Source organism: Glycine soja, chromosome 9 (genome assembly GCF_004193775.1).
Source record: "Glycine soja cultivar W05 chromosome 9, ASM419377v2, whole genome shotgun sequence".
NCBI classification, from domain to species: Eukaryota; Viridiplantae; Streptophyta; class Magnoliopsida; order Fabales; family Fabaceae; genus Glycine; species Glycine soja.
The window spans coordinates 40197390-40211758 of record NC_041010.1 but is presented as its reverse complement, the minus strand read 5'-3'; the positions used below and the strand labels follow the sequence as shown (position 1 = coordinate 40211758).

Below are 14369 nucleotides of genomic sequence, written 5' to 3'. Positions count from 1 at the left end.
CTAAATTAAACAAACTAACAAGATTACTATTAAATTTAGACATCATTATATAAATAAATTAATCTCAAGTGTTGCATGCTTAACGTTTAAAACCTGCGAATATATAATGCATGTTTTTTTATATATGCACATATATAATGTCAAGGAACTAAGATTTTAAATAAGAAACTAGTATGAATCATAATTTGTTTTGCTGTTTTTATAAGTAATTTTATTGCAATTACTTGGTATTATGTAAAACTATTAATTTAAAAATTATAATTCTATATTTTATCATATAAATCACTTATTCAAATGTTTTTCACTATCTTCTTATTTTTAGTTTATACTTTAATATAATATGTTTACCAATAATAAATTAATAAGTTTAACAAATATTTTAAGGAGACAATTGGTAAAATGAAAATAAAAAGTTATAAATGTGCTAAATAAGTTGAGTTCAAGTTTTATTATTTCAATCAAAGTCAAATTTAAAATTTAATATTACTCTTTCATGGATTTTCAAAAAAAAAAAAAAAAAAAAAAAACTCTTTCGTGGATCAAATATATTTTTTTCCTTTCTTGTAGTAAACGAAGCTTACGTTTCAAATACTCAATTCACTCAGAATTACAAGAAAAAAAAAAGTTAAGTTTCGCTGATAAGAACTAGTTTCGCCTTAAATTTAGTAAAGACCCATAAGAATTAATTTTCAGGAGTTCTTTAAAAAAAATAATTTAATATCTACAAAACTGTCCCATTTTTTTTTTCAAGGCTACAAAACTGTCCCATAGTTACCGAATATCAAAATTTTGAAATTACCAAACATTCCGAGGTAATGTTTAAAAACCAATCTGGAGATTGAATTAATAAAATATTCGGTTGAACTCAATTTATCTAGATGTTTTTATCTGTAAAAGTTAAATACAATACTAAAAGTTTATAACATTCATAAGCTGGATTAATTGAGTTAGATCCTTTTAATATTTCATCTAAAAAACATATTTTTCGGATTGCATGCTCTGAAAGTCATAAAAACTATAACTAAAGACACACTAAAACATTGGATTGGGTTGTTAAAGAAAATCCTGACTCAAATCATGCCTTTATTAGTAGGGTAAGGGTAATTGAATAGGAATCCTAACTCAAATCATGCCTGGATTGAGAATAGTGATTGAATGACATTATCGGCGCATGATCATTTTTTTTAAACGGTCATTTTTAATTTAATGATTATGATTAGATATTCTTATATGCACAAAAAAATTCACAAAACAAAATTTAAATTCGTGAATTCTTTTTTTTTTTTTTTTCCTTTTCGGTTGACAAAATACGTGAATACAACTGGATATAGATTTTCAAGTCCGAAGTGGCCGTAGATCCAATTTCTAGGGGCTTGTCGATTTGGGCTCCAAAGCCCAATTTCAAGTCCCAGTAATCAGCGTGGTCCATTCGGCTGAAGCCGAAGCCGAAGCCGAACAGCTTGAGCGTGTATTTGGAACCAAAGACAAGAAACAACAACGTTGGGTGAACTCAAGATAAGGATTTAAAGCCTCGCCATTCATTTGCCTCCTTCCACTTCCACCCTCTATCTATCTTCCTTCATCATCATCCATATCCATTTCGTGTTTCACCACAAAGACTTCATTTTTCACACTCACTCTCTTTTTTTTCTTTTCTTCCCAAAATTTCTGTTTTTTTTTTTGGCCTTTTGAAGCTTCCGAGGTACATATTCTGCTTCAAACTATGATGGGTCATTGTTGTTTTTTCTCTGTGCTACTTCTTATCATTGTGTGGAATTTATAGTACTATGTTTAAGTTGCTCAATTGAACTTTGGACTCAGTTCTTAGTGTTGCTATGTTTCCTCGGAGCATTCTAGTTCCGCCGCACTGTGCTTGAAATTAAAACAAAATACGGTTAATTCACTAAGCTAATTTTGTCAATTTTGCGAAAGGACTCGTGGGATTTAATGGCCTTGCCAATTATGTGCATGTGTAGTGTGTATTTCAATGAAATGAACTTAAAAGGACTTGTTTTTTCATTTTAATTTTATTTTTTGGTTCAATTTGTAAGGTTGATTTACATTTTAGACTCTTAAACAATTTGTGGGGTGGGGTTTTCAAATTGTATTTACTTGTGGTAATTCTAACATGTTTAATGCTGCCTGTTACATTCTGATGAAAATGCCAATTTTCACAGGCTGATAATTCGTGTTTTTGTTATTTTGAAATTAACATTGATGACGCAAAGGAGATAACTGAACTTGTTACGTGGTTGGATTTGCCAAAACCAGATATTGAAATTCAACAACTCAATGTTTTTAGGATTTTGAGCAAGGTGAAATAGTTTAAGTTGGAGCTTTGAATTCTTCTAAACATCATGTATGAATAAACCAGTAAGATGAAAGTAACCAATCATATTGCAGGAGTGGATAAACAATTTTAAGAAAAACCAGGCTCTCTTTGATTGAAAAAACATTTTTTGTTTCTATTTTTTTTAAATTAATAATTAAAATAAAGTTACCTTGTTTTCACTGTGTTTCATGTTTTCCAACATCTGTATAGGAAATGGTGAAATTTTGGTGTTGTTTTCACTGTTTAGCATACAGATTTTTTGAAAATAGGAAATGAAGACAGCAAACATTTTCTCAAACCACACAGATTCTTATATTATCATCAAAAACTGCATTTGTGATGTTAGTTCCCCTACTACACTAAATGGAAATCCTGATATACCAAATCTCCTAGCATTTGTCATGTAGCCTTGATTCATTGATTGTCTTTCTTGCCGTAAAATTCATGTGGGGTAGTTATTATGGAGTCATTTAAACTGCAATGTAGTCAAGAATTTACTCGTGATTTGTAAAAGATGTGATTATGCTTGATGTTTTTGTGAACATATGCTGATATAGTTGTCACATAGGTAAAAAACTTGTTACCTCAGTTCTTACTAATGTTCATATCCTTCATATGTTTTGTCAAGGTGGCAAAGATGAACTAATCCTGAAATATATAACTCAAGTTTTACAATTCAAGCCAACATGAATCCTGTAATACCATGCTCTATTGGCAATGTTTCAATTATTCCTGGATTCACCTATTCAACAAGGAAGAATAACACTTTAACAAGATTGAACTTGTCAAGGAGCACTGTAAAACCTGGATCATCATCTTGGAGATTTCTATTACCTTCATTTGTTGCCAGTGGAGCATTTCCACAAAACAAAAGGATACTCTCTTTTCATAAGAAGTCTAGAACCTCCATATCAGCCACAGAAACAGATGTAGCAGTGGAGGAACCAGGTCCTGTTGCTGATGAAGATTCTGGTGAACTTCCTTCAAATGAAGTTGGAGTAAGTGAAGATTCATTTACTAAGTCTGATGCCAACCCTGATCCAGCTAAAGCCAGACGTTCAAGACCTGCAAGGAAAAGTGAGATGCCTCCTGTAAAGAATGAGGATTTGTTACCTGGGGCAACTTTTACTGGGAAAGTGAAATCTGTCCAGCCATTTGGTGCCTTCGTTGATATTGGTGCTTTCACAGATGGGCTTGTTCATATTTCAATGTTGAGTGATAGCTATGTTAAGGATGTTGCAAGTGTTGTTTCTGTAGGCCAAGAAGTGAAGGTGAAGCTGATTGAAGTGAATACGGAAACTCAGCGTATTTCTCTCTCTATGCGTGAAAATGTTGACACTGGTAAGCAGCGTAAAGATGCACCCACCAAGACAGAGAAAGCTGGACCTGGGAAGAGGAACAATTCAAAACCCAGTCCAAAGAAAGATAATGTGACGAAAAGCACAAAATTTGCCATTGGGCAGCAACTGGTTGGTTCAGTGAAGAATTTGGCTAGGAGTGGTGCTTTTATATCACTTCCTGAAGGGGAGGAAGGATTTCTACCTGTATCTGAGGAACCTGATGATGGATTTGATAATGTTATGGGGAACACTACGCTGGAGGTCGGTCAAGAAGTTAATGTACGAGTTTTGCGTATCACAAGAGGACAAGTAACATTGACTATGAAGAAGGAGGAAGATACTGCAGGATTGGACTCAACATTTAACCAAGGGGTTGTCCATGTTGCAACAAACCCTTTTGTGGTGGCTTTTCGTAAGAATAAGGATATTGCTTCTTTTTTGGATGATAGGGAGAAAACTCAGACTGAGGTTCAAAAACCATCCACTGCTAGTACTTTGGAAGAAATTAAGGGAACTGTCAATCAAGGGGAAACTGTATTGGATGTTCCTGACGTGCAGGGGGAACCAGAAAGCAGCAAGTTGACAGATGATGTTCCTTCTGCTGAAGATGATATTTCTGAAAATGTGGGAACCAGTGCAACTAATGGCTCGTCAACAGCTATTGTGGATGATGAAAGTAACCTAGTCAGCAATGTTTCTAGCCCAAAGACAGGTATAGATAGTGCCATTGAGAAGGAAGAAGAGGTAGCTTTTGGAAGTTTAATTCCTGAAGAGGATCTATCTACTGTAAATCCAATAATTGAGGAAGCTACTCAGACAGATGTCACAACAATCGATTTGAAAACTGACGCACCTGTTGAAATAGCTAATGAAAATGTAATAGAAACTGGAGTTGATCAAATTGTTGCAGAAGATGAGAAACAATCACAAACTCCTAATGCAATGGAAGAGTTTGCAGCTGCAGTACTAACAGACAGTGATGTGGTCGAACCTAGCCCTGATAAAAATGATGCAATTACAGAATCAGATATTACATCGAGTGCACCAGCTCCCCAAGAAAGTGCAGGTTCTGTTTAATCTATCTACCACTCTCTCTGCTATACAAATCTGTCAGTCTACTGCCAGTCTATTTTTCTTTCTAATTTATATTTACATATAGAAATATGGATTGTAAGTCTAAAATCAAAATATTTTGTGTAATTAGATGCATGCACCAGAGCTTTCCAACTAATTTATCAAATAATATTTCCTTTGCATCACAAGCAGGTGATGATGTTGGAGCTATTACTGAGAACATTGACAGCGATACTAGTTTGAGTGGACAAAGTGACGAGTTGTCTCCTGAGGGAAGCTTGACTACAGGTTATGCTTCAATTTCTTTTCAATTCCTATTTTCCTGGTTGATTTTGGCTGATGAATGAGAATTGCTAGCAAGTTTCACAAAATTGATGTTCATATATTACATGATATTGCATGCCTTTCATTTCCACGGTGAGCCCAATCAATTAGTTTTATTTAACTAAAATAATTGACCTTATAATCGCCTTATCTTGCAGGCTGGGTTTTTTCTTCTTTTCTTTCTTTCTTTCTTTTTCCATTTACTGTTATAAAAGGAGTGTTCTTAAAGTGTTAATCCTCTGTCAACAGATGCAACAGAAGAAACTGATCAGGTTCCTTCTCCTGAAAGTTCTGCCACTGAAGTAGTAAAAACCTCCATTGATGATCCTGAAGAAGAAGCAAAAAAACAAACTCCGGCTACAGAGAATGAAAATTCTTTTACCTCACAAGTTGAAGACAAAGAGGTTGCAATTGCATCTGATAAAAATAGCAGTTTATCTAATTCTGATGGACAAACTGGTGCTACTTCAGGAGAAAGCTTGAGTAAAGGTTTAAATTTCATCTGATTTTCATATTATTTCATTTCACATTTTTCTGCATCAAACTGAAGTATGCTAGCAAGACTTGAATTTATACGTGTATTATAGTTTTTATATTTAAATGTCAGGGTGAAGTGGAGCACATAATAGAGGGCGCATAGTTGCTGTATTTATGTAGTTTAACTGCTCATTACCTAATCTGTATACTTCTCATTTTCAATCTATATATATATATATATATATATATATATATGAGGAGGGATCAAGTTACACCAAGAGTAATTCTAAGAAATTTACTCTTCATCCTCACCATTCATTTTCTTGAAATCTAATGGTTATTGATTAATCATTCATTACAACCATTAGATTTCAAGAAAATGAATGGTGAGGATGAAGAGTAACTTTCTTAGAGTTACTCTTGGTGTAACTTGATCCCTCCTCTATATATATATAACAAGTTTGCTATATTGCCACTGGACTAACCAATTCAGGGCTGCAATTCCAAGTAGATCAATGGCATTGCCTTTGGGGAATTAAATTATGACAATTGTTACCAACAACACTTTACGTTCATTGATATTTTTTGGTTTTCCACCCTATTGATTTTTCTTTACATTCTTACATAAGATTTCTAATAGTTAAATATCTGCCCCCATTTTTTTTTTTTTTGGATTGCAGCAACTATATCACCAGCACTTGTGAAGCAACTTCGGGAAGAAACAGGAGCTGGAATGATGGACTGCAAAAATGCACTATCAGAGACCGGTGGGGACATTATTAAAGCACAAGAGTACCTTAGGAAGAAAGGCTTATCAAGTGCAGACAAGAAAGCAAGCAGGGTAACTGCTGAAGGAAGGATCGGTTCTTACATCCATGACAGCAGGATAGGTGTTTTGGTAGAAGTAAACTGTGAGACAGATTTTGTCTCACGAGGTGAAATTTTTAAAGAGCTTGTCGATGATATAGCCATGCAAGTGGCTGCATGCCCTCAAGTAGAGTTTCTTGTTACTGAAGATGTTCCCGAGGAAATTGTGAACAAAGAAAAAGAGATAGAAATGCAGAAAGAAGATCTTTTGTCAAAACCAGAGCAGATAAGATCAAAGATTGTTGAAGGGCGGATAAGAAAAAGACTTGAGGAGCTGGCATTGCTTGAGCAGTCCTACATTAAGGATGATAAGGTAGCAGTAAAGGACTTCGTCAAGCAAACTATTGCAACTATTGGAGAAAATATTAAAGTTAAGAGGTTTGTGCGGTTCAACCTTGGAGAAGGTTTAGAGAAGAAAAGCCAGGATTTTGCTGCTGAAGTAGCCGCACAAACTGCAGCAAAACCAGCACCTATACTGGTGAAAGAGGAACCTGCTGTTGCAGATGCAGAAGCCAAGGAGACCGAGCCAAAGTAAGGAGTGCTATGAATTCTTTCTTATTATTGAGTAATTAAATTGTTAAATTTAGGTTATTAGTTACTGGAATGTGCATTATTTAAGATTCAGAAACAGGAGTTATAATTGCCATAATTATGCCAAAGGAGACATTGTCTTGCTGATGGCATTAATTATGCATCGACTCAGTTATATACAATAATTCAAAGAACTGACTCATTACTACTAACTGTATCAATAGGTTTAATATTATGTTTTCTAGCATGTATTTATACCAACCTTACCTGCACACAGTCACACACGTGTGCATGCATGTATTGTCTTTGAATTATTCTTGACATAATCATTGCACTCACCCACGCATGCACGTAATGTCTCTGCAAATCTTAAAGTGTTCCACATTCTGCTGCAGGCAAATAACAGTTGCAGTCTCAGCCTCATTGGTTAAGCAACTGAGGGAAGAAACTGGAGCAGGGATGATGGACTGTAAGAAAGCTCTAGCTGAAACTGGAGGGGACCTGGAAAAGGCCCAAGAATACCTCAGAAAAAAGGGTCTCTCATCTGCTGACAAAAAATCCAGCAGGCTAGCAGCCGAAGGCAGAATTGGTTCATACATTCACGATTCACGCATTGGCGTTCTAATTGAAGTGAACTGTGAAACTGACTTTGTTGGTAGAGGTGAGAAATTCAAGGAGTTGGTTGATGATCTTGCAATGCAAGTTGTAGCCTGCCCACAGGTGCAGTTTGTATCCATTGAAGATATTCCAGAGACTATTGTGAACAAAGAAAAGGAACTTGAAATGCAGAGAGAGGACCTGCTTTCGAAACCAGAGAACATCAGAGAAAAAATTGTTGAGGGAAGGATCTCAAAGAGGCTTGGGGAGCTTGCTCTTCTAGAGCAGCCTTTTATTAAGGATGACAGTGTTTTAGTGAAAGACTTGGTGAAGCAAACTGTAGCTGCACTCGGAGAGAACATTAAAGTGCGCCGTTTTGTTCGGTTTACGCTTGGGGAGACATCTGAAAAAGAAACAACAGTACCAGCATAACTTTAGGATAAGTAACATCAAGCAAGCATGAATGGTAACTGGGGAATCCATATGCATGTTACAAAAGTCCAAGAGACTAATGTTGGAAACAGCAGCAATTGATTCTTCATAATAACCAAATGTGCAATCGGCAGGGACACTTTTTCCTAATCTGTATCTACATTGAGGATACACGAGGACTAAATTTTGTGTTAATTCTCTACAGTTTGTATGCTGAAAAATATTAGTGGATGCATTTTTGAATTACAAGTTTTATTAAGTTTTGAATTACTGGTTTCATTAATTATTGACTCGTTGCTTCTCATGTAAATGATTGATTTAAAACTGCATGGTATAGTTTAATTAATTGATGGAAGGCATTTGTTGCTGTCAAAAGTCAAATAGTTCTCGTGCCATGTCCAAATTGGCATGCCATCTTGTGCCATGTTCTACTTGTTTCACATATAAAGTACATACGAAAATTGTGCACAACAAAATCTAGAGCATGTCGAGTTTTTTTTTTCTTCTGAAAAATAAATCTCATTTTTTTCTCAAAATAACTTAAAATGCTGATATTTTTTTCTCAATAAATTAAACTGAACAGTTTCACTATTCTCCATTTCATACTGATTGACCTTTAAGATTTTTTTAACAAATTAAGAAAGACAATTACTCCAAGACAATAGTATTTATTGAGAGCTAGTTTTATTAAAATGTTTTTTTTTACCAATTTATTAAAATGTTACTCTCTTAATTTTTATAAATACATCAAGTATTACAAGACAATAGTATTAGAGGTAAAATTGAAATAGAAGTTTTAATATCTCCTTAAAAACTGAAATCGCCAATCAATATGGGAAAAAAAGAATGCTAAAACGATAATCAATATGAAAAGGAGGGAGTATTATATTTTGTCTGAAGGGTTCTCATGGTCAAGAAATTCCCATGCTCCATATGAGGAGCTAGGTAAAAAAGTTTATAACTTTTGTCTTGTTATGATGGCAAGATCTTATGCAACTTCGTGCATTGATAATTAAAACATCACCAGGTTTCATAATCAGACAAACTGTTATAACCAACTTCAAGAAGATGCTCTGTACTACGTATAAAAGCAGAAAGAGCACTGTAACTTGCTCAAATTTATAGATACACACAACTACAGAAGTGACATCACCCAACTTAAAGCGCAAGAGCTTGTTACATAGAGAAGGTTTCTACTCCTTTTAGGTACCAAAAATTTTCTTTTTACTTGCAATCTTATCGTCTATTCCAATACACACTATCCGTTTCTGCATCAAATCAACTATTTCTGCTTCCTTCTTATGAAATTTGTACATTTTCGGTACATCAAATCGAAGCTGCCAAAGCAAGAATTCAAAATTAGATTTCAACGAGTCAGGTAAATTGCACTATGGTTACTATACAAATAACTGCCATAAGAAAACTGGACAGGTAGAATTGTTAAATGGAATGGAAGAATTTTTAAACCTAGCCTATGAAAGAATTAAAGTTGCGTGGTGTGGGGATGGAGGGCCTGAGTTTAAACTCATGGGCTCATCACATTTTGTTAGAAATAGCATACATACAAACACTTAATTCGATTAATCTGGAAAGTGGTTCACTATCATAGGTGTAGAATATTGAGTTTTACGAGATACCCTACAGAAGTATTTTGAGTAAACTGGAGCTGTTAAAATAACTTATCATTGATAGTTAAAGTAATCTTATCTGTTCGTTACAAGGAAATAAATAGGAATAGGATTTACCTTTTCTTCATGCAAAAATAACGTTGATGCATGCAGAAAAAATTTAACTTTTAATATAAGACTCAAAAACATCAAGTATGAGGTAAACTTCACTCACCTCACATATAACTTCAGCACTGCTAGCATTGAAATCCCTTAATGCTATTCGTTTCACATGCTGCAATCAGATAAAAGTGAAAACATGGTATTGTCACAAATGGGGAGAAAATAGCCACACAAAATTATAGATTACATGTGAATTCATGCTAATGCATCAATGAACATAAAAGAACCAAGCAAGCAATCAGTGAGACAGACATTGGTGGTGGTTTGTATTTTGTAGGAGAATTGAGCTTGCAACTGTGGGGAAAATTTGTGTGAGAAAAACGAGGATAGTTCAAGGAGTACTAAATCATTGAATCATCCAAAGATATGAAGTCTAGGGGTGCAAAAGTACAATAACTGGTCATGCTATACCACGTCTCACTAAAATTTAAATGATTAAAAGAATGGTTATTTTCCAAAATTACTTTATTGCTAAAATTTCATATTAAACCAGCAACCTGAACCACTACTTGTCTTAGTCTAACAACATATAATCGATATTATGCCTAAACTTGAAGTGCAAGCTAGATGCAAAAGAATAACTGGGAGGAAGAATAGAACAAGGTTAATAGAATGATGCCACACTAGTGGAAATCCAAATAGAAAGGTTCAAGGAAATAACATTAATGGCATCCTTGTGGAATGGGAAGCTTAGTAACTAGTGGCCAGATATACCTTCTGTGAAAAAAGAAAAAAAAAAACTAAGTATGATGCAGGGGATAACAAGTCTAAAACCATTTGATCAGTCTTGCAAATCTCAATTAATCAATCTAATAATTAGAATTTAGAATTTAAAATAAAAACGACTTAGATCTCTTGTTGAAGTCTTATGCAAGGAATAAACAGTTTGAGAAGCAACCTGACAAAAGGTAATATTAGAATTCCCATAAATCATATATTTATAATTAAGTTTTGATGATATTGCTTACCTTCAAAGCAACAGAGAGAAAATCCAAATGTGCACCTTTTTTCCGAGAACCAAATGGAGAATTCATTATAACTGTATCAACAATTGGACCTAGAGACAATACCAAGATAACCATATGAGTTTGTTATAGAAAAATTTTCAGCAACATATAAAATCTAGAGTCAGAATTGATTTTCAGCCAGCTTTCCCCTTAAATCGATGACTTGCTCACTTGATCATTTTGTTTAACAACTACTAGAACAAGTCATCATACATGGAATACTTGTAAATAGCATACAATGTCCATGAGTCATAAATAATGCATAATAAAGAATATGCCTGTTAGTATAAGAATTAAAGACTCAATTCAGAAACACAGTTTAATCTATTAAACTCTCAATTATAGTTTCTCTGGAGACATAATTTGAAGCAACTTGGAGAGTGAAAAAATTGTGTTGGGGAGATAGAGATCAGTACATTTCACCAAGCAACAAGCTTTCATTCAGACTGGTGTTGCTCCAAAATCCCAATAATAATTACAAACATAAAAGTGCCAAGATCTACTTCATCAGAATAATTTGAAGTCCATAAAATTCAACTACAAATACAAATAGTTCCAGGTACAAAACCTCTTGATCAATAGAAAAACTCTAAACTTGGTTGATTGAAAAATAAAGACAGAATTTTATTACTAAGCTTGTGGGCAAATTGACCCAGGGTTCACTTTTATAAACTTTTTCCGGAACTGGGTATGTTTTGAAAGTAATTACCAAGGGGGTCTGTTTTTCAAAGCTTTCAGTCATTATTGTAAGTGAAACATCATGTGGCAGGCATGGCATTTCGTCATTGGGATTGGCGAAACAAGCACCCATCAGGTCACGGCAGCAGTGAGAGTTTCGCCGGTGATGTTAACGAAATAGGAATGAGAGTTTTGTGGTTAACGTGGCGTGCATGCAGTGGCCACAGGAAAAAATATATACTAAAATTAAAAAGGATTTTAAAAAGGAAAGAAAAAATATATACTAAAATTAAAATATTAGCATAATAAATGGGAATTGATTTTCCTGAACATAAATGGGTGCCTGCGAAACTATCACCCCTATTTTGCTAATACCACCAACAAAAGGCAGTGCTGTCATGATGTGATGGGTGCCTGTTTCACCAACCCCAATAACGAAATGTCATGTCTATTCCCACCGGCGAAATGTCATGTTGTCTCTACCATGTGATGTTTCGCTTATAATAATGACGGAAAGTCTTCAAAAATAAATCCTTGACAATTACTTTCAAAACAAATCCAATTTTAGAAAAAATTTATAAAAGTGACTTCTGGGGTCAATTTGCCACAAGAGACCAACAAGTACCCTTTTTTTGCATATACTAGGTTGGTCAACTTCCACAAACAAGCATATATATATATATATATATATATATATATATATATATATATATATATATATATATATATATATATATATATTAAAAAAGATACCCATTAACAAGCACCCCATGATGGACATGGGATAAGGCAAAAGAATCCAACTTTAATATATTTGATGAATAAAAGAGTGAAACAAGGGAAGATGGTGAATTAAGGGAAAGAGGGAGCACAGTAAAAAGCATTCGAGAAGCGATAACTGTTGGGTACTGTTCAAGCTCCACCAGCATGATGCCACAACCCAGAAACAAGGAAGAAATGATTGTCCAATGTTATAGTAACGATTGACAGAAGAATAAAAAATGTTGAAATTGTGAAACAGAGTGAGAGAAAGGTGAAACCTTTCTGTTCAATTTTATTAAACGGGTGTAATTTTTTTATTTAGGATTGATTCTAAAATTATTATAAAAAATGAAATAGTATTATAAGGTCTGAGTTAAAAAATTTAACATCTATTATAATTTATTATTATTTTTTTTTTAACTAAAGTTATAAAATTTTTACAACTTCAATTTAATTTTTTATTTATTTACTACTTCAAATATATATATATATATATATATATATATATATATATATATTATTTTTAATCTTAGTATTTTGAAGTTATAAGTTTCTTTTTTACAAAAATTTTCATTTATTTTTTTTCTTTTGTTTTGTTTTCAATTTAAAAAAAAACTTAAAAGAAAAAACTTTTAAAAGTAAAAAAAAAAAAAAAAAAAGCTTACAACTTTAAAGAGTAAGATTATAAAAAAATATATGACTTTAAAGTTATAAATAAAAAAAATTTTAAAAAATAAAATAAAATAATAATACTAAATGTTACCATCTGTAATGAGTCATAACACTTGTTACTGATTATTTCATTTTAAAATCGATCTTGTAACATGTTACTGCTTATGACATTTTAAAATCGACCTCAAAAGGAAAAAAAAAAAATACACCAAGGTAAAAGTTCCCCTTTCTACCTTTGGTTGAGGGAACTGTTGGAGACCACCGAGGAGACCTTCCAACTGCTTAAGCTTCATGTTTTCCGGCAACTTCCATCCATCGTTTCTACCTTAATTTTGTATCATCCCTTTCGTTTTCTGCTTCTACCATCTCCATTGGGAAGGCCCAGCCCAATCAATCTGCATAAACTTAATTGGGCTTATTCTCTCTTTTTGGTGATTGTTTTTATTCTACCCATCCTTCTCAAGAATGTATTACATGGGATAAAACTTAAGTTTTTTTTTCCACAAACTCAATGTCAATGTGTATATGTAGAAATTCAAGAACTAATCTCTGGAAATTCTGAAATTTATTTAAAAAGGTTAACTACTCTCAATATATGTACTTTGTACTCACGTACTTGAGCTTAAACTGGAAAAACATGAATATCACACATGTTGTAATTTGACTTATTTTCACTCACCCAGACAAAACCTTTATTCTATTTCTTTTTACCAAAAAATTATTATTATTGTAAATAATTAATTTTGGTTATAAAAATATTAAAGTGTTATAGTCTTTTAGGATTTTTTTTATTAGATTACTTCTTCAAATATATAAACTTGTAGGTCAGATTCAACTTTATGTCATGATGTATATAAGAGTGAGATTCAAGTTGAGTTGGTTCAAGTTCAAGAAGAATATGGGTCCAAAGTAATTAAAAACATGAAAAATACTTACCTAACTTGGAACAGACAATTCCCCCCCCCCCCCCCCCCCCCCCCCGTTTTTTAGCAATTAAATGTTTAATGTTTTCTATCACAAGTTTTACATTGTTAATTAAAAAAACACTCATCCTACATATAAAAAGAATAATTTAATTAGAATGTACTCATACTTTAATCATGAATTACACGTGATAAGATTGTTGAATATATATATTTTTATATATAATTCTAAAAATTATATCTGAAGTGAATTTCAATAGGTTGACAAATATATAATTAATATCAAATTTGCAGATGCTTATATCATAGGATAGTTTCATGTACTTAAGGCCATTTAAATATGGAAGAACCAAGAATCAAACGACAAAAAGCAATGACACGAGAACATGAAGATAGAGAAAAGTGGTTTGGAAAATTTGATATATAGAGAATTAGATGCTATGTAATTAAATTAAGTTGTGGGTGAGTAACGATTAACCTTGCACTCAGTGCAAAGATAATTCTGTAATCCATTCATAATTTAAATAAATTAACATTAGTAGTAAGAGCATTTCTGGTTCTTA

The 14369-nt window shown here is 33.1% G+C and overlaps 2 protein-coding genes across 2 annotated transcripts; one reads left to right on the top strand and one right to left on the bottom strand.

Annotated features, from left to right (window-relative positions):
* Positions 1-1530: 1530 nt before the first annotated feature.
* LOC114368887 lies at positions 1531-8264 on the top strand. The gene is made up of 6 exons (XM_028326168.1): positions 1531-1702; positions 2961-4738; positions 4939-5034; positions 5320-5559; positions 6228-6945; positions 7341-8264. Exons 2-6 carry the CDS (start codon positions 3019-3021, stop codon positions 7972-7974), a joined length of 3408 nt encoding a protein of 1135 aa, XP_028181969.1. The 5' UTR covers positions 1531-1702; positions 2961-3018; the 3' UTR covers positions 7975-8264.
* A 698-nt stretch (positions 8265-8962) lies between these two features.
* LOC114425600 (methyltransferase-like protein 5) lies at positions 8963-11574 on the bottom strand. The gene is made up of 4 exons (XM_028392538.1): positions 11188-11574; positions 10733-10821; positions 9817-9876; positions 8963-9311 (listed from the first exon to the last, which is right to left on the bottom strand). The coding sequence occupies exons 1-4, from the start codon at positions 11210-11212 to the stop codon at positions 9177-9179; spliced, it is 309 nt and encodes a 102-aa protein (XP_028248339.1). The 5' UTR covers positions 11213-11574; the 3' UTR covers positions 8963-9176.
* Positions 11575-14369: the final 2795 nt, after the last annotated feature.

What these genes read in the sequence shown, in the direction of transcription:
- LOC114368887 (XM_028326168.1), top strand. Translation starts at nt 3,019, where the DNA reads ATGAATCCTGTAATACCATGCTCTATTGGCAATGTTTCAATTATTCCT. An exon ending in TGAGGGAAGCTTGACTACAG is followed by an intron (nt 5,035 to 5,319) that starts GTTATGCTTCAA and finishes CTCTGTCAACAG; the next exon opens with ATGCAACAGAAGAAACTGAT. An exon ending in GCCAAGGAGACCGAGCCAAA is followed by an intron (nt 6,946 to 7,340) that starts GTAAGGAGTGCT and finishes ATTCTGCTGCAG; the next exon opens with GCAAATAACAGTTGCAGTCT.
- LOC114425600 (XM_028392538.1), bottom strand. Translation starts at nt 11,212, where the DNA reads ATGAAAGCTTGTTGCTTGGTGAAAT. An exon ending in AGCTTGTTGCTTGGTGAAAT is followed by an intron (nt 10,822 to 11,187) that starts GTACTGATCTCT and finishes TATTGTCTCTAG; the next exon opens with GTCCAATTGTTGATACAGTT. An exon ending in TTCTCTCTGTTGCTTTGAAG is followed by an intron (nt 9,877 to 10,732) that starts GTAAGCAATATC and finishes ATCTGATTGCAG; the next exon opens with CATGTGAAACGAATAGCATT.